The sequence below is a fragment of the Callorhinchus milii genome, unplaced genomic scaffold, assembly GCF_018977255.1.
Source record: "Callorhinchus milii isolate IMCB2004 unplaced genomic scaffold, IMCB_Cmil_1.0 Scaffold20, whole genome shotgun sequence".
Lineage (NCBI taxonomy): Eukaryota > Metazoa > Chordata > Chondrichthyes > Chimaeriformes > Callorhinchidae > Callorhinchus > Callorhinchus milii.
In genome coordinates, this window is record NW_024704761.1 from 2045475 (window position 1) to 2072487 (window position 27013).

Here is a 27013-nt window from a genome sequence, read left to right on the forward strand (position 1 = left end):
CCCCACAGCGTTGGGCCAGAGTTTTGGGCTACGACACGCGCCGCTCTCTTTTTTTTTAGTAGCCCCCAACCATCACGACCACCACCACGACGACACACCTCATCGATCAATCACCGATCGAAAGGCTAATCTGTCACCTCTCTCTCCCCCCCACCCCCTCCTCCCCCCCCCCCTCCCCCGCAGCACGCGGGGGGGCGGGCGGGGCCGGCGCACGTCCCGCAGCCGTGAAGTCGAGCGACCAGATTGTTACGACCACGAAGCTGATGATTATTGATTATTGATCCGATTTTCAAGGGGGGGGGGGGGGTGGGGGAGTCATTTCCACCACCCGACACCCACACCCGGACACGATCGCTCAAGCAGAGTGAGCGAGAGAGGGAGGGAGGGAGGAGGGGGAGAGAGAGAGAGAGCGTCTCCCCGTCCGGGCAGCGGGACCGACAGACAAACGTCCCTTTGTGGGGTCGGACGAAGAAGGACCAACTCGAGGTCTACTTTGCAGAACATTTTATTTTCATCACAATCATACTTCCAACATAGCCAAATACAAACTAAATTGCAAAATACCGTCTTGCGGGGGGGGGGGAGGGGAGGGGGGGGGCGGGGGGGGAGGGGGTCACATAAGAAACATGAAATACTCATTTCAACTCTTTACACATCACGGGGCGTATAGAAGTCAGGCTCCCCCCAGCAGGCACACTGCACCCAGCAGGTCTGGCCTCCACAGGATCACTCGAATGTAAAGTGCTAGTACAAAAAAGGGCTCAATTTTTTGTAGCTCACATTAAAATTAACAATTTATTCGGTTCGCAAGTCATAAGTGAAATAGACATCAAAGGCTTATCCTAAAACCAGGCTGGACATGCCCCCTGGTGGGTTTTTCCTGGGCCGGGCTGCTGCAGGCTCTGCTGGGATTAGCACAGGTTCCTCCTTCAGACCCCGCGGCTTCTCTTCAGTTTCACTGGCTTTATTGCCTGAAAGCAGCACAAAGAATTCAGTTGCAGAACCCCCACCGCCAACCACACAGGGGCCAAACCCAAAGCTCAAACGACTTGCAATATAATTCAATTCACATTGGACCTAAAGCATTTCTTTCAGTCCCGCTCAGTCCTGCACACCAGGCACAGTGGTTGGTACATGAGGGTTTAACTCAGTTCAGTGAAAGAGACTGGAGATAAATAATACAATAATAACCCTGGCATTTGATACGGCGCCTTATCGCATCTTAGAGATGTCTCAAGGCGCTTCACAGGATACATTGTAAAGTGAATTTGACTGAACATTTTGTGGGCGAAACGCAGCAGCCAATTGCACACAGTACAGCCCCAAATCTACCCTGAATTTCAGCCGAATAGGTATCTTCCAACATACCAAATTCAGGTCATATCATCAGGGCGTGGGCTTTGAAATCCGCCAAACTGAGGGAGGTGGTGGTCAACATTTCAGGTATTGTGAACGGTAGATAAGATTCTAAGAGGTTCAAGTAGCCTGTTAACACGGTGAAGCTCTGATCCTTCACACACTTTTACAGCAGTACACTGCCAGTGGGAGACTGGATATCAATGAGCAGGTGATCTGCTTCAAGGCCAGTTCCTACAATTGTCTTCAGCCTTTTAATCCCACCAAGCAGGAAAACAGATTGCCTCAATTCAGCGGCCTGAGGTCAGAAACACGTCTGAAATAGTCAAATCAGCAAACAAACTAACCCAAACACTGAGCTGATGCTCATCATTAAACAGCCGTTATCCCATTTCTGTGATATTAGTGATCTTTAACTGCTGAACCCAGGCTCAGTCACTGACCATTCAAACAGATTAATCCAAATATCAAATGTAAAAAGAAAAGCTTGGTTGGTTTATAACTGGATTGTACAAAGTTTCTCGCTTTGCAAGTCCAATCAAGCTCATCTCTGCGAGACGAGTGATCATGTACTGTTCTACGCTGTGTGAATAGATGGAACATCTGGCTTTGGGGAAAATCAGCACATGAACATCTCAGCAACAACATGTGTAGAACAGAGTGACCGAGAACACACACAGCACGTCTTTCTTCCCTTTACAAACACACATTGTAACAAACAGAAGCGCTATTCAATCCCCAACTTCCACGATGAACTGATTTGTTGAGTCATAAAGACCAGTCTCAGTAACTTGACACTTCAAAACAGCCAGCGGCAACCACATGAGGAACTAATGGGTAGAGTTGCCTTTGGGCGAGATCGGTAATGCTCGAGCTTAAAACTGCCTACAGCAGATGTGTGTTTACTGGCCCCAGTGTACCAGAAAGATCTTGTGTATCCATGGCTTTACACGTGAAACTAGTTTGTTCTAGATTTGTCCAGTCAGATTAAGAAAGTGAGGGCAATAATTTGCACCTCCAGCATCTTTCATTGTAGGGAGAATGTCTCAAAGCACTTTACAAAGATGGGAGCGACTGGTGAGGAGATGACCCAATTTCCTCAGCTACACCTTTCCTCCCTGTTGCACCTCAGTGGTCCTGTCCTCTCCCAGTGTCTCCACTTTATCTCTTCTAACAGTTTGTCCTCCAGCTTTCATGCGGTGTTCCTCAGGGCTCTATCCTCAGTCCTCTCTTCACTATATACAGGCTCCCGCTCAGCATCATCTACAGACATGGGTTCACTTCCATGCAACCATCTCCTTCCACCCTCGATTCAAGGACCATTGCTGTTTTGACTGATTGCCTCCTAAGTCATCAAGTGCTGGATGGGAGCTAACTTCCTGCAGTTGAATGTCAAGACAGAGGCTCTCCTGCTTGGCTCCCGCCAGCGCCTTCTCACCTCAAGTGCTGACAGCATCAACCTGCTTGCATGCACATTCCACCTTGTCCAATCCGGACAGAACTCTCCCACTAACCAACCAACAGTTGTCAAACGAACAGCAAGAATCTGCACCACTTAATATCTGGATCAACAGCAGAGGGAAGCGACAAGTTAGCCATCCCTCAATTAATAATAATCAATATCATTATTAGCAACAACAAAAATTACATGTGATAAATTAACCGGAACCGGAAGCAACAGGTTCCCATCTACTTATTTCCAGCTGAAATCAACGTTGGTGCAGAACCCGCGCTTGGCGATCATTTTGGGGGAAGTCTGAGAATAAGTGTTCAAGTGTTAAGTGTTACCATTAATGGTTAATTTACTTTACGCAATTAACCGAAAACTCAGGAGCAGAACTGCATCAGGTTTAGCATTGTGGCCGAATTGGGAGCGTCCGCGAGAGACCGGAATAGAGCACTGCCGAGAGCAGCAGCACAGGAAAGAGGATGAACAACAATGGTAGGACTTTCACGATTCATTGCACTGTCTAACGAACTTTGAAGCTGGACACAAAGAACCTCTGGCGACAGATAGCTGTTGGGACTACAGCCCAACACAGTTAAGATGCACAAAAATCCATGTTGCAAGATTCTTCAATCAAAACTCCAAGACGGGGTCTCCAACCCTCCATTTCTAAAGGACATCTCACCGTGTGATCAACTGAAAGGGAAACATCAGGCACTCCCACCACTCAACCTGCTGAGTTCTGTTGAATGAACATTTTCATCCCCCAAAAACCCCCAGCAAAAATAAGGCATTTGATTCCACCTCAGGACAAGCTTCACCCTCTGTCAGGGCTCAATTGAACTAATACAAGGAACTTGCAAATAATGAAGGGGAATGGTTGCAGTGAATGCCTTTTCTATCTCATTCCCAGTCACATACAGAAGATGGGCTCAAATGTGCATGCATTAATGTTACCTGATACTCCTACTTGCCAATGCGGACTATAAAGAGAGAGAAACGAGATTAGTCAAAAAAAGCCAGTAATTGCATCTTTCAGAAAGAACATTGTTTCAAGATTGAACTGCACAAATCTGAAGAACTGCCCACTGTTCCATCAGGAGGATATGCAGATGGAATCCATCCAAGACGTTTATGAAGCTCACAGAACCTGGACTCAGCCCATTATTCGGAGCAGATCATATACCCAATTACTGAGCAAGAGCTTTCACATGAACCAGTTTAGCCTTCATTTCTAAAGAGTGCAGCATTATCTCCTTCCCACACTGCAGTGCCTGTAGGAAGGAACCTTCAGTAGAAGAGTGAGCATTCAAGAGTTGAGCAGTTGCATTGACGCCTGCCCTTTTCTGACTTGCCTCCAGTAAGGAAAGGACCGCAATGTGCGGAGTTTGAGGTAGTGGAGGAGAGGAGGTCAGGTGGAGTCAATTAAGTAATGTTCTTACTAAGAAATAGTTTTCCATGTACAGTATTCCCATTTGCTGGCATAAAAAAACCTGAGACTAGGATTGTATTTAAAGGGTTACTTTTGAATATGTCCCCCAGAGTCCTATAATAGGATAAGGCAGAGGGACAGGTGCAGATACACTGAGATATATAAACACATTGGTTGTGGAGAAATGATCAGATTGAAAACTAAAGAACGGGGGATTTCACACTGGGGTTGTTTACTTTCACTTCATTCTGCTCGTGCCTCCACTTGTCCATTCTACTTTGTTCTTCTTTTGCATTTCTGTGTTCAAGTTTCAATCCTCTGTCTCTCATTCCATTCTCCTCTCTGTTCACGGCCCTTTCCTCTTGTAAAGAGACTTGCACCAATACATCTCAGGCCATTTGGTGTCACTTCTGCCCGTTGACTGTTCTGCCCAATATTTGGCTCTAGACAATGTGGGAAATGGAACTAGTTCCTTGAATAATTCAAATCACTTTCAATTCACTAAATGCGGTTCCGTGCAACCGCAAAGGCCTTTTATGTTACATATATGAGGAATAGTAAGGTTGACTAATAGTTCTGCTACATGAAGATCAGCTTGTTTGAGTTAGAGGCTGGCTTTACTCCAGTAAAAAATGTCTTATCTAATTTGGTTCCCCTCAAAACAGGCAAACCCTCGCGCTTTTGGTTCCTAATTAAACACTACCAACAACAGCCCTGGAAACCTGACCTCTTAATTGCTTTAAGATGATCCCAGTAGAAATACGAGGTACTTGAAAGCCATTGACAGTGATCACGACATGTACTACTGTTGAATCAATGGATCAGCACTGAATTTATAGGGGTTCCCAATAGTTTCTGTTTGTCAGCCTGCTCCAAGTACTGAGGCACAGAAATCACATTGAACGCTAATGATCCTTGAGTTTGGTATAGTGTCTCATCGTGTTGCCTCAAGAGCTTTACCCATTACACTGTGAAGTGTAATGACTGTGTTTGTAGGCAATGATGTGGAAAAGGTGTGCAGTGCGTCTGAGAAACAGGGAAACTTAATGGGCAATTCTGTAAACTTGTGAATCCATGTAAGCCGACCTAAGACACCCACCGCGGTGTGTACTCTGACAATTTTAATGAGGAGTGGTTTGGGAAATAAAAACAATTGTTCACTTCAATTATTAAGGGGTTATGATGTTACCCTAGATCTGACATCCTCTCTCCCCTCCTCCCATAGTTAAAGTGACGCCTTATTTTCAATGAAAACGCACAAGTCTGTATGATGCCAGATTGAGGCCATTAGTTGTTAGAAAGTCCCAAGTCATTATTACCCACCGTCTGGTTATAGAGCTCATCAACTAACAAGTATTAGAACAGAGATTAGAGAAATGCGGGTGAAGGCGTGGATGAGTTGAAGAGGGGGAATTTAACACAAGTAAGGAACACAAGACTGCATGCAGCGCAATCGATGAGAAAGTAAAATGCAGACGAGCCACAAGCGCTCAGAGCCACGCTCCTGGAGGGTCACGGGATGTACGATTTCTAATCAAAAAGTCAATAAAGCTACAGGTGGGATTTAACCCAAGCAGCGATCTGAAGGTGGGAAATGCGGATCTCCAGTGCCGCACTCCCTCAAACACGCTGAGCAGGACACGTGGGCTCAATCCCGACTCTCAGGCAGCGACCAAATCCACCAGCCAGAATCTAAAGCCCAAACTAGTGGAATCTGCAACTCATCGCCCCCACTCAAATCGCTCGGCCAGCTTACATTACCAACAATCTCAGCAATCATGTCCAGCGAGCCTTGCCTTCTACAAGATGCCGGTGGAGCTCTTAACCTCTAGACTACTGAACATTGATGTTATTATTATTAATAGTAATCCTTGCATTTGATACAGCGCCCGATCACGTCGCTGAGACGCCTCAAAGCGCTTCACAGCCAATCGCGCAAAGCAGTGTTCCCCAAATAGTCGTGGATTTTTCTGCTTGCTCTCTCGCTTTCCTCTCCATCCATGGGTGCTGCAAGCAAGTATTAAAGATAACTTTGCTTGTAGTCTGCCTTGTATGCAAAGTGCCCAGAGATCATATGGATCATAATCAAGTCAAAACTTTAGTAACCTTTTAAGCAGAAATCTTTAAATGCTGATACGGGCGCACATAAGTCCATGCACTAGTGGTACACATGCTGAGGTTAGGGTTTATTTGGAAGCAGCTGTGCATGGCAATTATATACATTATATATAAACATATTATATATTTATATATACACACATATGTAATATTCACAGGACACAGACACCCAGCCAACTCATGCTGATATTGACAGTGCCAGCCAGCATGCTAGTTAAACTACCTGGGATCTTTACTTACTTGGACATTTCTCACCCTCGTTGCCTTCTCCAGCTGCAGAGCCCTGAAACAACAGTTCAGATCCAACATCAGTGTAAAAATCAGGCTTTGAGATGAACTGTAGATGCTTTAATGACCTGGTTTCAGTGGGAGAGCTTTGCTATGGGTGTGAATGAGGAATCCTGCACTTTACACAGTACAATGGCTTAAATGTCAGGCAACGACTCGAGCTGCGAGATTGACAAAGAAGTCCTTTGCTTGTCACTGTTAATAAAACACCACACGCCTTTGAACTCAAGATATTAAACCAGTGAGTGCTACATTTAAGTGGCTGAATTTTTAACCTGTCGTTGGCTGAAATACTGAATTTTATACTGAAAGCTTTTCAAGGTAGATATTTGGGAAGGACAAATTTGCAGGGCTATGGGGGAGAGGGATTAATTTGGACTGCTCTTTCAAAGAACCGGCATGGACACTATGGTCGAATGGCCTCCTTCTGTGCTGTATAATTCTATGAAGTGGCAGGGAGAGTGGGGGTGGGAGAGAGGGCGAATGGAGGGAGTGGGGAGGAGAGCGCTGGTGGATGGTGGGGAAAAAGAGAAAGGGAAGGAGACACCAGCGACTGGGATGCCCAGCCTAGCTGAGGAGCTGTGACGGTTTACCCGAGTGCCAGGAGTCGTCACCGAGTCAAAGATGCCGCTGGTTTTGCCACCAGGAGGGTTTCTCCGTTGCTTCAGATCAGAGGCTTCAGAGCCAGTCGCTCCGAAGATCCCACTGCTCTTCCCCCCTGGAGACAGAGAGGTTAAGAGTAGATAGTTACAGGCAGCTCTCCACAGGCTCGATCACACTTCAACAACAACTTAACCCCATCACTGAGGCTTCTGCTGCATTAGAATCTGAACTAGCAGCAACCTAGTGAGAAAGCAAACCACAGCCACCACTCACTTACATTACAATTGGGTTAACCTCAAACTATCAAGTTTCCTGATGCCCAGAGCTCAGTTCCTGTCTCGCTGAAGCTCGCTTTGGTTTGAGAATCTCGGCAGTTACAAGCACGCTGGCGGCACAGGTGTGAAGAACGCAACAGTAAGCAGTTTATCCACCACACACAGCACAGTCTGACCGAAAGCGAGGTCAAAGAGTCCGTGAGCTCGGGTCGGGGTGGTGGGGGGGGGTTGGGAGTCAGAAAAGAGCGACGGGCTTTCATAGAAGTTCCCTTGCATTTGATATGGCGCCTTATCACGTCGTTGAATGTCTCAAAGCCCTTCACGGATTATACTGTAAAGTGCCGTGACTGTGTAATTTTGTGAGCGAAACACGGCATATAGGGCGGTAATAATATTTATAAGAAGAAAATATCCTCCTTGAAGGAGGTGCTTCATTTCAACACTTAAAAACACGGTACAGAGAGGCAGTGCATTGAAAGATGTGCAACAGGTGCCCTGTGATCCTGAAACTGAACTCAGGTAGAAACGGCAGCCCCCACTGCCCGCCCCTGGCCGTACCTGGAGGGTTGCTCCTCCTGACGGCAGGCTGGGAATCCACTGGGGGCCCGAAGATGTTGGAAGCCGTCTTGTTGGCTCTGCTCTGCTGCGGTTTGACATTTTCCTCCACTCCGAACGAGATGCTGGATCCGCCTCCTGGAGGCTGCAACACCCTGCTTAAAATACATACATCCTGATTATAGCACGGGGGAACCTTTCCAGCAATGCCCCAAACCTCTCCGAACCTAAATACATAAAGAATCCGCTGGCGAAAGAAAACCGAGGTCCGCCTAGTCCGCCTTCCACCATCTTTTATGCAGTCGCTTGACATGCCGTGTCTCAAACATAGCGGTTTTCACGCCAGACGGTGTCTCGGAGCGCTTACTGCATCCCGAGATATTATTTTCTAGCAGAAATCTACAAAATCTTGCTCCCGAAACCAACCAACAAATAAAACAAACCCACGTCAAGCCTCAAAAATTCGAGACACAATGAAAAGAGTCGATAGGTTTAAGCCGATCATTTCTGGGCATTCATCACCCAAGGCTCTGCGTTCAGAAAGCATTAACTAATGTTACAATGGGAGCTGCAGTGGCCTCAGCCCAAACCATTCTACACTGCAGTATTATGTACAGTGGCTTTTCTCCACTAGACAATTGCAATAATCTTAGTGAGCGCACACCACCAACCCTTGTGAGGTCACGTCAGCCACATGGAATGTTTCTGCCTGGTTTCCACCATAGCAACCGGGCAGATTGTAAGATGCACTTTGCTGACACAGAACCCGAGCTCTAACAATGAGGTCTGAGAACCCAACCAGACGCCACTGAAATGCCGTACGCACTGAGCGGTCTAACGACTGTCTAGATGTGCAGAACTATCTACCTGGCCGAGCCTGTGACCCGACACAAAGCACACACGCCCAACCCTTTAGGAGGGAAGAATTTAATCCAAAGATGTTTGAAAGTGCCCTTATGAGTGGTACACGATACTACAACCACTTGCATCAATTTTCTGCCCTCTTCTGAAGGTGCTGAGCCTGTTCACAAGTCCCAGGAGATATCCGTTAACACAGCCGTGATTCCCCATCAACCAGAGGATAGAGTTCAAAATCCCCCTCCTCCCCTTCAAAGCCCTCCCCGGCCTCGCTCCTCTCTACCTCTGTGAGCGGCTAACTGCCTCCGCTCAGCTTTTCCACCCCACCCGTTGAAACTCCACCCTGCAGTCCTTTCGCCTCGCACCCTCTCTCTTGCCATCTTTCAGGACCCTCCTCTTCGACCGCGCCTTCGGTCGCCCTCCTTCCCCCACCCCTCCTGATCCCAAACCCCAGCTCGGCTCCGAATCCTGACTCTTCAGCACCTTGGGGACATCCTCCCGCTGAGAAAGTCGCTGTACAAGTGGAATTTGTTGCTGTTGAGTTAGAATCCTACACAGTTCTCCCCCTTTCGGGGACACACAAAGCATCTACCATCACCCTGGTCAAAAACAGCCAACTCAGCACAAACCAGGAATCAAACCAGCGACATCTCAGCCACGACAGTACTACAAAAGGTGATGCCTTTATGCACCAAGCAATCAGAATTGGAAGATCTGTAATAAATTCTCACTCTCTTATCGTATGGGGTGGGTGGGTTGGTGGGGAGAGAAATCATTCACTGGGTATTAAATTGTCTCAACGACTTCACAGCAACACTGCACCAGATTTTCTCCTCCCTTGAAAATTTGCTGCATTATCAGCAGCACAGCCTTCTCCCCCCACCCTCAACACCCCACCCCAATATAAACGGAAACATCTAGAATACAAACTGAACCACCCTCACAACCATTCAATGCTAGGGGATGATATCGGAGTGCTCGCGAGCCGTCCAGCGACTGGACAAATTGTTGAACGCCGGACGCAACGAGAAGCACAAAGCATGCTCCAGAGAAAGCCACAATAGGCTTTGCAGACAATTGAAGCCGGCACTTTAGTACTTCAACCGAGGCCCCACCCATATTCGTTCTATACCTAGAGGAAAAGGCCAATCTCGCTGCCCAAGGCTTTGTTAGGCGCTAATGGAAGCAACCAGATCGAGCCCGAATCGGGAAAGAATGCAATCGAACAAGGAAACTGAACGGTTCTGGATAAGAGGATATCAGCAGCCATAACAGACTGAATCAGTGCGGCAGGGTTCAGGGACAGCAAGACGGCTCACCGCAAACCTCACAAAGCACCTGCCTAAACCCGTGGATGGAGGGAAGGAAGGAAGGAAGGAAGCTGTGTGGGGTTGGGGTCATCACAAGCCCCTCTCCAGCTGTGGCTTCTGGTTCAAACACACCCTGAAAACCGACTGACACAAAGAGGTGACTAAACAGTCTCCAAAGGTTTAAAAACAAAGGAATTCCCATTTTGCCACTCGAGATGGGCACAACTGCTCCACAAAGAGGGCTTTGGGTTTGCGGGGAGGAAAGCGGAAGATTTACCTAAAGAATCAAGAAAATTAATGAGGCGGCAGAAACCAAGATTCTGCTTTGTGAACGGGTCCCATTAAACCCGGATTTCCACCACCTTTAGATAAAATCACAGGCTTTCCTGCCTGCGAGCCCAAAGCTCTCGGTCTGCGGTTCGGGTGTCCAGGAACGCGCTCTATCGAATGCAATGATCAAAATGATCATAATGTAATTATTAGAATAATAAAAACAATCCTTGCATTTGAGGTCGCGGCTCGCTGCACCGGCGAGACATCTTCACCGACTACTGTGTCAATGTAAAGTGCACCGAGCGGATATCTTGTGGGCGAAGGGCAATTGATGATGATTTACAATTAATAATAGATCTGGTCAGGGTCTGATCAAAGCGCTTCACAGAATAAACACACTGTAAAGTGAACTGACTGTATATCCTGGGGGTGGGGGAGAGGGGCTGGGGGGGGATAGGGGTTGGGGGGGATGGGGGAAGAGGGTTGGGGTGGGGCTGGGGAGAGAGGAGATGGGGAGAGAAGGGCTGGGGGGGGATAGGGGAGAGGGGCGGGGGATGGGGGAGGGGGTTGGGGGGGGATGGGGGGAGAGGGGCTGTGGGGGGATAGGGGGAGGGGCGGGGGGGATGGGGGGAGGGGGTTGAGGGGGGGGGGGGGGAGAGGGGCTGTGGGGAGAGGGGCGGGGGGATGGGGGAGAGGGGCTGGTGGGGAGAGGGGGCGGGGGGGATGGGGGGAGAGGGGTTGGGGGGGGGGGGTCCCCGCTATTTAAAGCCCCCGGTCCGGGCACAGCTGTGGCAGAGCCCGGGTGGGGGGGGGGGAGAGAGCGGGCGGTGCCTATGCTCAGCGCTCCCTCCCCCCCCCCCCCGGGGGGTCCCCTGGACGCCGGTCGGGGGCTGCTGTGGACGGGGCGGCGGCTCCGGTCCCCGGTCCCCTCCCCGCTGTTACCTGGAGCTGCTGCGCCCCGAGGACTCGAGCCCCTGGTAGATGGTGGTGGTGGTCATGTCTCTCCGCTCGCTCTGGACCGCCCCGCCGGCCGCCGCGCCTCTATATATAACCCAAGCCCCGCCTCCCCCCGCCCGCTATTGGCCGGCGGCCGCCGACCGCCCGCCCCCCGCTCCCGATTGGTGCCGAGCGGCAGCGGTGGGCGGGGCTTCGGCGCTCCTCGGGAAGCTGATTGGCCCGGGACCGAGCGTCGGTCACCTCCGCGCGAGGCCTGATGGCCGCCCGTGACGTCGGTCACCCCGGACCGCGGCTGATTGGCGGCGCGGGCTGTCACTCACTCCGGGGGAGGGGGGGTCGGGCTGCCAGTCTCCCCGGTGACGTAATGGGAAGCCTTTTGTTTGGGGTGGCGGTGACGTAATGCCGGAGCAGCGCTGGACCCCAGAGCGAAGGGGAGGGAGGGAAGGGGGCAAAGGGGCAGTGCCTGGCAGGGCAGGGCGGGGCAGGGGCTGGCAGGGCAGGGCGGGGCAGGGGCTGGCAGGGGCTGGCAGGGGGGGCTGGCAGGGCGGGGGCTGGCAGGGTAGGGCAGGGGCTGGCAGGGCAGGGGCTGGCAGGGCGGGGCAGGGGGCTGGCAGGGCAGGGCAGGGGCTGGCAAGTAAGTGAGGAAGATTTGCAGGAGTATTGCCTGGCACTGTGTGCCAGAGGTGGAGCTGGAAGGGGGACAAGGCTTCCAAACCAGGGAGAAGATGGCATGGAATGGGGAGTTGGGATCCAGGTGCTGGTGGGTGTGGGTGGGTGGGGGTGTGGGTGCTGGGGTGAGTGGGTGGGTGGGTGGGGGTGGGTTCTGGCATCTTTTAAACGGAAGGCACGGTTGTTATCATTGCTGCCGTTAAACGGCTTTGGAACTGGTTGCTGTGATGATCTCGATGGCTTGGTAACCGACTGTGGGTAACCCTCTGTGATATCACCAGCGAAGGACAATAAGGTGGGGGTGTCACCTCCTCCCCCACACACTGTGTACACTCTATAACGGACAGCAACTGTCCACACACACACACACACACACACAGGGTGGGGAGTCCATCTCAAATCAGCGCAGACCATTGTTTTTGTCTCTCAGAGGTACTGATATCTATCGATTTCATTCAATTTCTGTTTCATTCTGGGTTGGCAGCACTCACTGTTCCGACTATAAACCACTGTGTCTTGTGCACCGCAGGAGCCAAGCAGTCTCACACAACAGTCATCGTCTGACTGAGAATCTCTCTACACACAACAGAGAGAGACCCGAAAAAGGCAAGAGGCGAAATACTGCAGATGCTGGAAATCTGAAATAAAAACAGAAGTGGCTGGGAACACCCAGCAGGTCAGGCAGCATCTACGGAAGAACGCCTGTCCACGGCCTCCTGCGCTGTTTGAACGAAGCACAACACAAGCTCAAAGAGCAGCATTTCATCCACCCACGAGGCACCTTACAGCCCTCTAACCTCTTCAAACCTTAAACACAGCTCCCATCTTCTCGCAGACTTGCCTCCCCCCCCCCGCCCCAACCCTTCTAAAATCATTCACACATCCTCTGGGTCTTAAGACGCATACTTTCCACAATCTCCCACTGTTTTTTTATTTATTGTTTATTGCCTTCTTTTGTCTTCCACCATCAACACCTCTGATCTCATCATCTACTGTACCCCACCTAAATTTTTATTTTAGCGTTCTTTCCCTGCCCCCTTCTCGTTTTTAATGGGAAGCAGCTTTAGGAGATCTGTGCAGGCAGTCGGGGACTGAAGTTATATAAGGAGTCTTGAAAGTGTTGGGTTTACGCTGGTCTATATAAACAGTTGGCTTTGTCTGCTGGCAGTTCTCTTGGTGGTTTGGGGCACTGTGAGGGTGTAGACACTAAAACTCGCAATCTTTCTCCAAGAGAATCAAAATGCCAGAGGAAAGCTGACTTTGCAAGCCATGAGAGTGAACTTGTTAATCCGTCTTGAATATTACATCTTGAAATGCGTGGATTACACACAAGGACAAAAGTAATCCATCGTGGACTATTTATTGTTTTATTGTACATATTTGGTGTAATTTATAGATATCTACCTAAGAGCTATGTTTTTCATTGCAGTTTAGCGTGTGAGTTAGGGGTTACTTTCGTTTAATGTGGTTGTCTGCATTGCAATGTCCACAGTGTCAGGATGGTAGAGATAAGAGTACAAGCTGGGAGTTAGCACATCACAACAACAACTTGCATTTATACAACACCCTTCACGCGGGGTAGCATCCTGGAGCATTTGGCAGTGGTGGAGAAGAGGGAGAGAGGGAGGGGAGAAGTGACCGTAAGCACGATCAAAAAGTAAGGTCTTTAGGTGGGATTTGAAAGTGGGGGGAAGGGGGGCAAAGCGGAGGGATCACAGGAAGACGATAAGCATTATCCGTTGTTAGAAAAGGTCTGGATCTAGTATTACAAAATGTAGGTCAGGTTCATATGTAAATCCAATCGAATCTATTCTGCCAATTAAGTTTCCATAAATTTACAGCTTCTAAAATGGCTCTTTAATCAAATGAAGCACTCAGTTTTTCTGGGGTTTTATGTAAATCTCAATCCTTAGATCATTTCCTCCTCAGTGAAAGAGGTGTTTTAAAGAGAGGGGACATTGGCTCTGTTCAATCTCCCTATTATGTTATAGTGGGAACTACAACCATATGGCTGCACTGACATCTTCCTTTACCTCTTGAGTTACTTTAAAATAATAATTATAATGATCCTTGTATGTGATACAGCGCCTTATCACATTGTTGCGATGACTCAAAGCACTTCACAGAATATACTGCAGTACAATGTACTGGACACTGAGTATACAGATTGGAAAGAAATCAGTGTTGAGGTTTCAAATGATGTCCTCGGGTCTTGTAGATAAAATGTTACTGTGAACTCTGGCGCTTATGGTTCTCGGTTTCCTCCCGATTTGGCTTGACCCCTACAAGGATTGGGGAGCAGGTCAACAAGCTGAATCAATGTCATGGCACTGAGGCAGCACAAGAAGTGCAGATGGAAGAGTAGAGCTCAGCCCTGCCTTGTGGCTGCCTGATCCCAGGAGCTGGGACCCAGGGTCAAAGGCTCTACTCCAAATGCAGGTTATTATACAGATCCACAAACACCCAGATCCACCCAAGCAAAAACAACTTGCATTTATAAAGTGCCCTTCACGACGGATGGCATCTCGGGAGCACTTTGGAGCAAAACATCCTGGCCCCTGCCGCAAACACACTTGGCTTTACTAAAAAAAAAACTCCAAATAAAAAAACGTTGCAAAGCTATTATTAATGGAAATGACCTTTTAAATATCCGATTGAAATTATTTCTGCAGAAACCTTTCCGATAACTCCTGAACAGGTGTTCCTCCTGTAGCCTCTCAGAGCAGCAATCTAGCTAGTCCCTTGACCTGTGTGATTTGGGCTTAGGTTACTAATGGGGATAAGGCACAATTACATCATCAGTAACAGATGGCAACGTGAGCCACATGGTAATGAAAATACATCAGAATATCATTTAATTGCCTATTTGTAAACGGTGAGCAACTATTTCTGCTTATTATTATTATAGTATGTGATTGGAGCACAAGCGGAGTGTCAGATATAATAATAATAATCCTTGCATTTGATATAGAACCTTATTACGTCTTCGAGACGTCTCAGCGCTTCACAGAATATACTGTACAGTGAATTGACTGTTTATTGACTGTAGATGAAACACGGCAGCCAATTGCGCACAGTAGTGTCCCACAAACAGTCGTGGATTGAATGACCAAATTATTATTATTATTTTAAATTTTTTTAAGGATAACGTGTGTTACCCTACTGGAGTCTCTTAATAAGAATTTGGAGCAGAAACCCAACTGATAATTGCATTTGATGTAGTGCTTTTACACAGGAGAACAACAACTTGCATCTATAATTTATGTAGCGCCTTCACACAGGTAGTGTCTCGTAGTGCTTAAGGAAGCCTCAGACACACATTTTCTGAAGTGATACCACCCGTTTGACAGGGAGCTCCAAATACAAATACTGTAGTTATTTTTATTTTTCTCTTCCAATATCAAATAAGTGTGCTACAGGGATAATTTAATTTACTAGATAACTCTGATGGCCTAAGCATCTGCCTCCAGAATGGTTTGATGTAACACACTCCAGGCACAACAGACATCCCCTGGGAAGCAATTTAGCCAGAAAATAGACTCTAGACCAGAGGAGGGTGATTCATGGTGGGTTACAGTTTCACTAACACCAGGTACCTTCTGGTAAGTCGCCCCAGCTGATCATTCCACATGCATTGAGCCCAAGCATTGTCGGCAGGCTGCTCGATCGTTGGGGGACATTGCAGCTGAGCCCAATTCTGTCCTTACCCATTATCCACACATGTGTATTACCCTACTGGGGTCTCTTGCTAGCCATGTTTTGAGATGGTCACAAGGTAGTAATACTGACTTTGTGGTGTACTGGTTTCTAAAATTCAGATATCTGTGGTGACTAGTGAGATTCACTGCACAAATCTGAAGAATGCTTCTATGCTGCAGTCAGCGACATTTGCTTAACAACTGAATAGTCCATGTCAGCTTCATGGACATACTGAAAGCTCCAATTAGGCTCAACATACACTGCAATTGTGTTCCTAATACCAGTTTTATAGGCCAGGTTTCCTGTTGCGACATTGAACACAAATAATATTGTTTCAAGCCGATTCAGTTAATATCACATGTGCACCCAGGAAACAATGCAACTCAATGAATAACCTGTGTAGCCATTAGGAACACTTACAGTAAACTCCTGATAACTCATCACCCCAAGGGAAAGGGGCTCAGTGACTAGTTATCCAGAGTGGCGAGTTAGGCATAGGTGCTCCCGGGACACAAAGGCGCACTGTGACTGGTCAGGGGGAGAGAGAGAAATAGGTAAGTAGGGTCTTCTTGGAGCTCAACGGGCTCCAAGGTTGGCAACGGAATGTCAGATCGAGTCAACCCTCTGTGGCGGTCTGGAAGTCACGTTTCTGAGCCAGGAGGGTCTACACTCGGTAAGGTTTTCTAAGGTACTTGCCAAGAATCTGGATGTCAAATAAAAGTCAATGATTAAACATAATTATAATGGGAAAGTAAGCATGTCCTGTTCAAAGTACAGCAGTTACTGTGATCATCAACCTTCACACGTTTAACATCAGCTGCATAGATTTTATTTTCAAACTTGGAATCAGACTTGCCTGATTAACATTGGGATTTTGATCATTAAGTAAATGTATTCAAATATTCATTTCCTGAAAGTTATTTACGTCCAAAATATTTTCCAACCAAAATGTATGTAAAATTATATCACAACAAGCTAAATATGAGCAAACACAGTTTGCATTAATGGCACAGACACAATGGGGCAAATGGTTTCCTTCTGTGCTGAAAAATTGTTCCAACTTCCTATAGCTGAAACTGATACTATGCAATGTCTCAAAACTAATTCTACTAAATGTCCCTTTAAGGCAAAATGAATACCAAGCAGTATTGTCAATGATTACAAATGTGCTCATTTGAGCAAGTTTTAACAGCTTAGATGTGATATGTTGGGTTTGCAAGATACCCTGCCTTATAACATGTTAACATTTCAGGTGAATTTTCATTATGTCTGGAGGTATCATTGAATACACCACATTGTGTGTGGTGGAAACTGCAACCCATTGATGGGATCCCCTAACTGAGGAATGGTATGTTTTGTAGTTGCAAATCTACTCAGCGAGTTGTCAGCATTCCGTTGCCTCAAACCTGCCCGCCCTATTTAAACCACAATACACATTTGGCAAAATAAAATGACTGGACGGCATCTCCAAAGTCCATATCATCAGCCATGGAGTACACCAGTTCCAAGGGTTATGTTCTCTGTATTCGGCTCAGACCACATTTCAACATTATTTGCATACTGGAAAGATGGTTCTTATCCAGGTTTTAGCCACACAAAACGTGGCTACCAATGACAATTTACTGATGGGAGAGAAATGTGGTTTTCTCTCCCTCATTAGCTGATGCTTAGTGATGTGTGCTTGCACACTGCGTCACCAAGATTTTTCCTACCCAAGGCACGATTCTGTTTCCCCTTCTATCGGGGGACACAATCCCACAGGAACCTTACCTAGGTCAGTATCTGTACGCTTCAGTGTGCTAATTGATCATGGTGACACCCGGCTGAACCAGATTCTATTCCTCAAAAAATGACATCTGCATGAAATAAGGAAAATATTGCTGAGAACATCACACTCGGTCTAACCTCCACCAATAAGTTGCACATAAATAATAAGAGCACCATTTTCAATTTCTTTTTCCAAAAAAAAATATTTTGGTCAAATTCAGGTTGTACATTCCTTTTTAGCCTTTATAATCAATTCACTTTACAGTACATTCTATGAAGTGCTTTAAGACGTCTCGAAGATGTGATAGGCGCTAAATCAAATGCAAGGATTATTACTATTATCCCCACAATGCAAATTTGTAGAGAGAATACTGCCAGATCATGTCTATCCATTATTTTCACTGCCAGACTCTTATTGTAGGTATTATTTCTTCATGCTGATGGTGTAATGGGGAGTAAGCCTCACCCTTGGTTTCTAGCCCGTTCACAATACAGAACATTCAGGCCTTTTGTGTCTGTACTAGTGTACTACTGTACTTCCTTACCCCCCAAAACCACCCCCAACACAAACACACCCTCACCCACACTGGAGATATCTAATCTCATGAAGATTATTTTTCCTCAGGTATTTATCCAATTCCCCATAAATGCGGATATGAGCTCGGTTTCAACAGCCATTTGTGGTGAGGAGTTTCACATGAACATCCCTCTGTGTTAAACAATTTCTTTTCCTTAACCTCCCCATTTTTAAAATTCTATTAAGGTAATCAGTACTCCTCTCGTTATGAACTTGCCAAATCACACGGTCTATAATATACTACAGCAATCAGTTTGAAACACATTGCGGACATATTTTGAAGTTGCAATCGGTTAGAATTCCCCCTAAGTAACCTATTGTAAAGACAATCTGTACCGAGTGTGCACTTCCATTTACTCTGGTTATGAATCAGATACAAATGGCAGGGTTTACAATTGATCCCCATTAAACAACACTAAGAAAAGTCCGGGCTGAAGATGACTAGCTCATTAAGTTTTTAATTATTTTAATAAGGATTTTATGAAACAAAGACACATACATGAGGAAAACAAAATCATGGGATCCATCTTCTGACCTATCTTACACTACTTTAATACAGCAGCAAAGAATGCTCTGTGGAACTACAACAATACAAATTGGTATAAAATAATCTGTTTGCATCTGTCCTTACGCTGATCAAGGGAATGGCTACCATCAAACAAGCTATGCCAGTTTCAAACATTTTAAAAGAATGAAACGAAATAATTTACCATATTACAAATTTGTAAAACCTAGATCAGCGAGCCAATGTTTTTTGCCGAAAACAAAAGTAAGTTTGCTTAAAAACAAGATATTTTGTCTCCGGAACTCGGGTTTGGTCAGGTAACCATAGTGGATGCTTTAGTAAAAACGATTTAAAATTCTAATCGTTCTATAAAAACTGGTAAATTTATTCTTTTGTAAAAAATAATGCAACAAGATTAACCAGCAAACCATAAAAGCTATTATGAAGGTGTGGACATAAAACAATCTAGAAGTGTTTTTCCAAACTGCTGCTGAGAAAGGATTTGCGGTTTTGTCAGAAGCACTGATCACCGATGAACCATGGAGCAGACAAAGAGAAGGGAAAGCAGCAGCGATCAGTACAGGCCACCGGTCTGCTGCTGGAACACATCAATCGTGTCTTCATCTTCCATCTCCAACTGCAAGAATAAGACGTGAATCAAATCCACCATGTACACCATAGCACCGAAGCACAATGGAGGTAAGTGCAGGTAAATGCTTTCTATTGTGTTCACAGATCTTCCCATTTATAGAAAAATAAATCTACCCGTATTAGAAATACAGCATAGAGAGGACCTGCACTTTGGACCAGCTTATCTTAAGCTAACCAACTCCAGGAAAGCGTAATACCAGCATATCCAGCAATACCTCCCTCCTGGTGGCTGTTTCCATGAACTGACAGAATCCTGGATGCTGTCTGCCTCCCGACAGTAAAATGATATTTGCCGCAAAGGTGGGAAAATTAACTGAATTATAAAATGGGAAGAATGCTGTTGGTGGTCAGTCAGGAATTTAAAAAAAATACGAGTTGGAAATACTATGAGTGCTGGGTGAATGATGCTAAAGGGAACCTGTGCAACTAGAGGATGTGGCTTTGGGATAAGAGGGCCAACATTCTTGTGAGAAAGCAGCTTGCGTTAAAAACTAGACATATAAAGAGGTCCGATCTGCAGAATACACCTTACCTGGCTGTAATTATTATGGAACTGTAATTCAACCCAGATGGTGTTGAATTCCAGAGCGCTAATTCACAACATCAGAGCAGGATGGCACAAATGTGATCCCAGAATATAGCTGCCACCAGCATGCACCCCCTTTTATCCATTTACCCAAAGTTCTGGGTCAGGGCCAGCTCCTACCTGTGCTGGTGTATCTGTTTCATTAATTGGCTGTCCATCAAATCGGAATCTGATCTGTCGAATTGACAAACCCTAGGAAAAGAAACAGAACTTGACGGGTGAGAAGATGCTCACAAAGCAAGATAGCAGCTCTCATACTGTCAGAGCCCAACACACCAGAGTAAATAGGAATCCCTCAATAAGCAAAAAAAAAAATCTCAACAAGTTGACAACAGCCCCAAACCAGCGATGCCTTTGTCTCTCCACATAAGGCATCTACCCATTTCAGATGCAACATCAACTGCATTTATACAGCATCCTTTACATCGGATGTCTCGGAACAAATATATATTGACAAAGCACTTTTCATGTCAGGAAAATGTCCCAAACCGCTGGAACGCATCAGAAAGACAGGTTGGACGCCATGCAAGGGCGAGATGGGATGACATGGGTGTGGTTGATGACGTAAATTGTAGGGCCAATTTAGACAGAGAGGGGTGAGACAGTAGAAGGAGGGAGTTCCAGGTGTTAAGGACATTTACCCCACAATGCTTTTGTTCACTCTTCTGAAAATAGTTTTTTAAGACAATCATCCTAGAATAATGTCAAGTGTAAAGATTATTATGTTATAATAGTTCTCACACTAAAGATTTTGATACTTTATTTTGTTGTGTTGCAAATCCAGATACAAACTTAACAGTGAAATGCAAACTACATTGGTACGAAACTTGCAGACTGGTTTCCTTGAAACAAACTGTAGTGTCCCTGCTCGGTGTAGCCAACTCAGCACAAAACGGGAATCAAGCTCGAGACTTCCCTGATCTTATGCAGCAGCTATTCAATTGATTTGACTTGTTAAGCCATTGGGAGAGTTGTAACAGACTTAAATCTTTTCTCAACTGGCCCCAAGTTCCCCAAACATTTATATCCTGTTGTGCACGAGCACAGCTTACAAGCCGGAGCCCTACCTGGCGTTCACAATAGGCTTTCATCAGTTTGTTTAGCGGCGTATGCTTCTTGATTTTAAACTGAACCACAGAGCCATCCTGTCCTGCCACTTTCAGATTAATATGCTCATTTTCTTTCTTCACAATTTCCTGTGGAGGGAAAATGAAGAATCAGACAGTTAAGAAGCATATGTGATGTGCAGAATCCCAATCAGAATCCTTTAGATGCCATCAGGCAACAAACACCAAAAATAGAAGCATTCATTGGAAAGCAGGGATCTTCAGCAAGGATAACATGACCAAGCCACTGCATTGTAAGTGGGTACGATTTTTGCTTTGTTGCATTTTAACAGGAATAGAACCAACTGTAGTTTGCTTATGTGTGTAGAATAAAACATGAGACGCATCAACTGATTCTATGACAAATTGGGATGGGGAAGTACATGGTAAGTGCGTACTCTTCCTGTCTCCTGCACTGAGACTAGGCAATATGCTCCTAGACCTCTGCTAAATTCTGCTTTGTAATGCTTGGTACAGTTGCAAGTTGATCAAAGCGACATACATGCTGATGGTGTGTCTGTCCTGCAGTGGAGTCAGCTGTTGCCAACGGTTGCATTACTATCAGCTAAATACCTGCTTTGCGAGGGCATTACGGTGCTCAAAATCAAACACACATCCGTGGTATAGGCTCAGTGCGATCTGGATATTCATAGAACAATCAGATATCGACAGACTGTAAACATGTGTGCATGTCCTGATTGGGGATGTTTCAGGGACTGTGAATGATCAGGATTCTCAGACTCAGTGCAAGATAGTTCAATTTACAGGTGACACTAAGCAGGGGAAAGAGAAAAACTTTCAACTCAAAGGAGGCAGCGAAGACCATCCCAGCAGAACTCGAGTGGCTCATCATATTCACTTTCCAGCATGGGTCTTTGGATCAGTGATCAGGAGCTCTCGCTGCAGTTTCATCTCTCTAGGCACTGGTGCAGGAAAATTAAAAAGAATGCCAGTCAAAATTGAAAAGAATTGCATTGTGCATATGTGACTATTGCCTTAATTTGCATCTTGAATTTGCAACTTGATTTTCGTAGCAATATTTATTGGACCCACAATATAGTTAATTCATAAGAACTTAAAAACATGTTATGTTCTTATGTTCAAATCACTTTACTGTGTATTCTATGAAGCACTTTGAGACGTCTTAAAGACGTGATAAGGCGCTATATCAAATGCAAGGATTATTATGATTATTTATTTATCAAATTGTACTGCTGAACACATTCATAAAATTGTAGTCCTCACTATTGTTCCTTAACTCCTCTTACATAAATGTATACAACCTCTCCAAGTTTAAATATACGGCTACAGTATCTTCCAGTATTAAAATCACTTGAAAGCACTGTGGAAATTGAAAGATCACAATCTCTAATCAGCCTGCTTATCCTCTGTTCCCAGCATAGCATCTACAGAACCCAATGCTATATTCCCATCAACTACTGTCATAATTCCCTGGTCTTTGGGACTTTGAACACAAATGGAGAATTGTAGCTAACGTACTGAAGAAGACAATAGGTTAGCCATTTGCAATTCTGAAAATAGTATACTCTCAGGGGTATACAATCCCAAGATTATTTGCAAACAGTGATCAGATTACATTCACAAAACAGCTCTGCCAGGCTTCTGCATTAATACACAAATGCACTTTCTGAAATGAAAGGAACTTTTGCCTTTCAGAACCAGACGACCATTACTACACGCTTCACTTAAAGCTCATCTTCTTTATTATGGAGGAGCTCCATGACTCTTCCTTAGTTCATTTAAATGCATTGAAATCGCAAGTTGAGCTTCAGAACACAAGTCGACAAATGTTGGTCTAGTGATGACCTCAGGACACATATGGGGTTCCATCCCTCAGTTTCAGCACCTTGTATCATTCTCAAGTTACAGATATGAGCTTCCCAACTAACATGTTAAATTTGTTGAGAATATCTCAACCATCTATACACCTCTTGTTTATTTTTAATTTATTGAAAATTTATTTTTCTTCCTGTTCTGACACTGTCATCTTAATGGAGTCTGGACAAAAATGTGATTAGATATCGAATCTCATCTACTGAGATGTTCGCTCACATAGTCCCACTACCTAAACGCTCACCCACGCATTCGTCACCTCAAGGCTTGATTACAGGAACTCCCTCCTCATCGGCCTTCCCAACTCTTCCCTTCACAAGCTGCAGATCATCCAAAACTCTGCAGCTCGTGTACTCTCGCACACCAGGCTCTGTGACCCCATCAATCCCACCCAACTCCACTGGCTCCCCATCCCTCAGAGGATCGAATTCAAGATCCTCGTTCTCACTTTCAAGGCCATCCATGGCCTTGCCCCCTCCTATCTCTCTGACCTGCTGACTCCCTACCAACCTGCCCGATCCCTCCGTTCAGCGGGCTCCAGCCTGCTCCATGTCTCCCGTCCGACCTGCCCTACCATCGGCGGCCGGGCTTTCAGCCTCTCTGCCCCCACACTCTGGAACTCCATCCCACAGTCCCTTTGCCTCTCTTCCTCCCTTGCCTCCTTCAGGGCCGGTCTTAAGACCCTCCTCTTCGATCGTGCCTTCAGTCGCTCTCCCACCTCTCTGCCTTCCCTCACCCCTACCGCACCCCAATGCTCGGGTCCTGACCCATGACTGTCCAGCGCCTTGAGACGTCCTCCCGACGTGAAAAGCGCTCTATAAATGTAATTTTGTTATTGTTGTTGTACCTACTGGAGCAGTAATCTTCATGGCTTTCTGGATTCCAAGTATCTTGCCCAAGTGACCATGTGCAGATATCCAAGCAAATTATTCAAATGGGAGCTGAGCCAGATTCTTTCCTTCTCAAAATATCTACCCCACAGTGTTCACCCAATCAGGGGCATGGAAGTCAGTATACTTAACAAAATCAAATGTGTGTATTTCACATCTGCAATTTATATCTTGCTGTGTCACAGGGTTACTTTCATTTTAAAACTAAAGCAAGTGATCAGACTTTTGTTTTACCCGTCAGACAATTATGCCTCAATCAGCCAAGCCTGAGGGAATGAAGGGAGATCAGAGTACAGAGTCTGGAGCTAATACTGCAGTTTGGTGAGACAATGGAGCAATCTTGTAAGGTTGCGAACCTGATGATAGGAACTGGGAAGAAACTAGCAGCCTGGGAATGTGTTGTTTCCAAGGATTCAAGAGGATGGGCAGCCATCCATATCACGCTCCACTTAGGGAACCAGTGGTTGTGGGGGCCCCAAACAGACTTAGAGAGGGGCTTCAGGTCATGGCTGAGATGGTGTTCCAGGAAGAGGAGCAAGGGAGTTGCTCCTTCAGCAGACCAGGCTGAAGGTCAGAAGGTGGTACCCAATGAGCAGATGAGCAGACCATTTTCAAAGTTGGAACAAAAGTCTCAGAAATCATAGGGCATGGAGTTATGAGTTTGTAACTGAGAAGGCATGTGAAGCAAGTGCACCGATGGAAGCAAAGCAGAAAGGAACCAATGACCCAGCAAAGGAGACAAGAATCCTGCCAAGACCCATACAGGAATTGAGGGTGAATAATGATTGTGGCCTATGAAGGCAGGATAGAGAGAATAAAGCGAAGAAGGAGGCAGGGTCAAGCTGGATATCAGGCGAGCTGGTGAGCTTTGCTTCACAATAGTGAAGGTACAGTGACTCAGTCATGATGGGAAAGAGGGGGAAAAAGAAAATCTTTATCTTCAGATAAGCAGGTGTGATGTATTGACAAGAGCTGTTGCACTGCTGAACAAATATTCAATACAATTCCTGCTATAATCTAGATTTATAGGCAGCACCACAGCCGAGCATATGCAGCGTTAAACTCACAAATTAGATGAGTTGATGTTTCATTCCCAGTCTGTGCCAAGTTACCACACTAGATGGGACAATGCCAGAAGGGGGATTGTAAGCCACTGTTTACTGGTGGAAGGTGTGCATATGTTAATGTCAGGTGATGACAGAATCAAACAACCTTCTGCTGCCTTTCACTGTCGCACATCAATAACTATTTGGGAAAGGTACTGAGTGCTGTTGGAACCCTTGCAACAGTACATCAGCAGGAATGAGCAACTTCAAGTTGAAGATAAAGAGAGAAAATTAGCTTTAAAAATGGTTCACATTCAATTTTAGATTTAATAATAGAATTTTAAACCGACAGCAATAACCTTTCAAAATCAGACCTCCTAGAATTGTGCGATTCGCCCACAAAACACAGTCACACCCCACAGTGCAGCCTGTGAAGCGCTTTTGAGATACCTTGACACGTCAGATGAAAGGCATGAGCCTGCTATTGCATGCCTGCCCAATTCCATCTCTCCCATGCCTACAAGTAGACTGTAGTAGACATACAATTGGTTATTCACTTCTTCATGTTCAAAGGACATTTGCTGTGCCCAAATTGGCTGCCACCTTTGCCTACGGAATGCTAAGTCGCCCTACACTTTACAACAAGTGTAAACAGCATTAGATCAAAATGCAAGATTCTTATATATGATGGTGTTAGGTGCATTAAAATTACCCTGCACTGTCCAGCCCGAATCCTTGGATCAGCAGGTAGCAGGCATCAAGCTCGCGCCAGTAGCTGCTTTACTCAGATCGGTAGACAAAAAAGTTGTATTAAAAAAAAAAGTGTCAGAAAACAGAAAAATTTTTGTGGAGGAAAAAAAATTTTTCCCCCCAAGTCGGGTTTCATTTTGAAACCGAGAGGGAGAGAGAAAAAAAAAACTTCTCTGTCCATTTTAAATATCTGGAGGGAGGGCGTGCGTTGGGGGGTGGGTGGGGGGGGGGGGGGGACAGGGTTCCTAAGGCAGTTCGGGGAGGGGGTAGAGACCCCCCCCACCCCCCGCTGAGATTGGGGGAAGAGATCCGGAGGCTTATGGTGGGGGAGGGCAAGGATCTGGAGGGCATGTTTTTGTCGGGTCCAGAGGGTTTAGAGGGTATATTTGGGGGGAGGGGGTAATCTGGAGGGCCTGTCTGGGAGGAAAGAGGATCTGGAGGGCATGTTGGGGGGAGGGGAGGGGGGGGGGATTGTAACTGGGGGGTGGGGGTGAGCGGGGCCTCGGGGCTGAGCTCTCTCCGCCCCGCTGAGCGGGTACGGGCGAGCCCGCCCGCCCGCCCGCGGCTGCCTCATGGTGCCCAAGCCGCATTGCGGGGCGGTGCGGTGCGGTGCGGGAGGCCTGGCGGGGGGGGGGGGTTGGGTGGGGGGGGTTGCGGTGGCCCGGGGGTGCGCTGCCGCACCGCGAGCCCGCGGCCCCCCCCCCCGGGGCTCTGACGGGGGGGGACATGGCGGCAAAATTTCAAAACGGGGCCGCGCGCGAACAAGGCCGCGGGTTCCGGGCTCGGGGGCCCCCTCTCCGAGCACCGACGAGCGCGGCTTTAACGAGGAGAGAGAGAGAGAGAGAGAGAGAAAAAAACACACACACACACACGCGCGCGCTCCGGGGCCGGAACCGTGAGGGCCCTCTCTCTCTCTCCCTCTCCCCTCTCCCCCCCCACTCCCCGAGGCCTGGCGCCTTGTAGCTCGGGCCGCCATTTCCCTCTCTCTCCTCTCTCTCTCTCTCTCTCCGCTCTCCTCTCTCCTCCCCTCACTCCTTCCCTCCCCTCTCTCCCGCCTTTTTCTCCTCAGAGGCTGCGAACTTACATTCGACTTCTCGTCCGCCATTGTTTCTTCTTCTCGTCAGCGTCTCCCTCCCTCGGCACAAAGAAGAAGAAGAAGAAGAAGAAGAAGACGACGAGGGGGCGGTCGGTCGGTCGGGCGGGCGATGGGGGGGGGGGAGGGGGGGGGGAAGAGAGAGAGATGGAGGAGCGAGAGAGAGAGAGAGAGAGAGTGGAGGGAGAGCGCAAAAAAAAAATCCACAACGCTCGCTCCCGCTTCTCTCTCTTTTTTTTTCCGGGGGGGGAGGGTGGGGGGTGTGGGGGTGGCGCGCGCACGCACGCACGCAACGCGCCGCAGAGGGAGAAAGCCGAGGCGAGGCGACGCCACGCGCGCGCGCCCTCA

The 27013-nt window shown here is 46.9% G+C and overlaps 2 protein-coding genes across 4 annotated transcripts; both read right to left on the minus strand.

Moving 5' to 3' along the window:
* Nucleotides 1–587: 587 nt before the first annotated feature.
* On the minus strand, nucleotides 588–11550 carry jpt1 (Jupiter microtubule associated homolog 1). Of its 3 annotated transcripts, none has more exons than XM_042342481.1 (5): nucleotides 11458–11550; nucleotides 8078–8229; nucleotides 7235–7359; nucleotides 6594–6636; nucleotides 588–971 (listed from the first exon to the last, which is right to left on the minus strand). In XM_042342481.1, exons 1-5 carry the CDS (start codon nucleotides 11511–11513, stop codon nucleotides 838–840), a joined length of 510 nt encoding a protein of 169 aa, XP_042198415.1. In that variant the 5' UTR covers nucleotides 11514–11550; the 3' UTR covers nucleotides 588–837. The 3 variants fall into 3 exon arrangements, with proteins under 3 accessions (XP_042198415.1, XP_042198414.1, XP_042198416.1); XM_042342480.1 differs by having other exon boundaries at nucleotides 8078–8232; XM_042342482.1 differs by lacking the exon at nucleotides 11458–11550 and adding an exon at nucleotides 9416–9441.
* A 7093-nt stretch (nucleotides 11551–18643) lies between these two features.
* On the minus strand, nucleotides 18644–26715 carry sumo2 (small ubiquitin like modifier 2). The gene is made up of 4 exons (NM_001292946.1): nucleotides 26657–26715; nucleotides 20994–21122; nucleotides 20047–20118; nucleotides 18644–19326 (listed from the first exon to the last, which is right to left on the minus strand). Exons 1-4 carry the CDS (start codon nucleotides 26675–26677, stop codon nucleotides 19264–19266), a joined length of 285 nt encoding a protein of 94 aa, NP_001279875.1. The 5' UTR covers nucleotides 26678–26715; the 3' UTR covers nucleotides 18644–19263.
* Nucleotides 26716–27013: the final 298 nt, after the last annotated feature.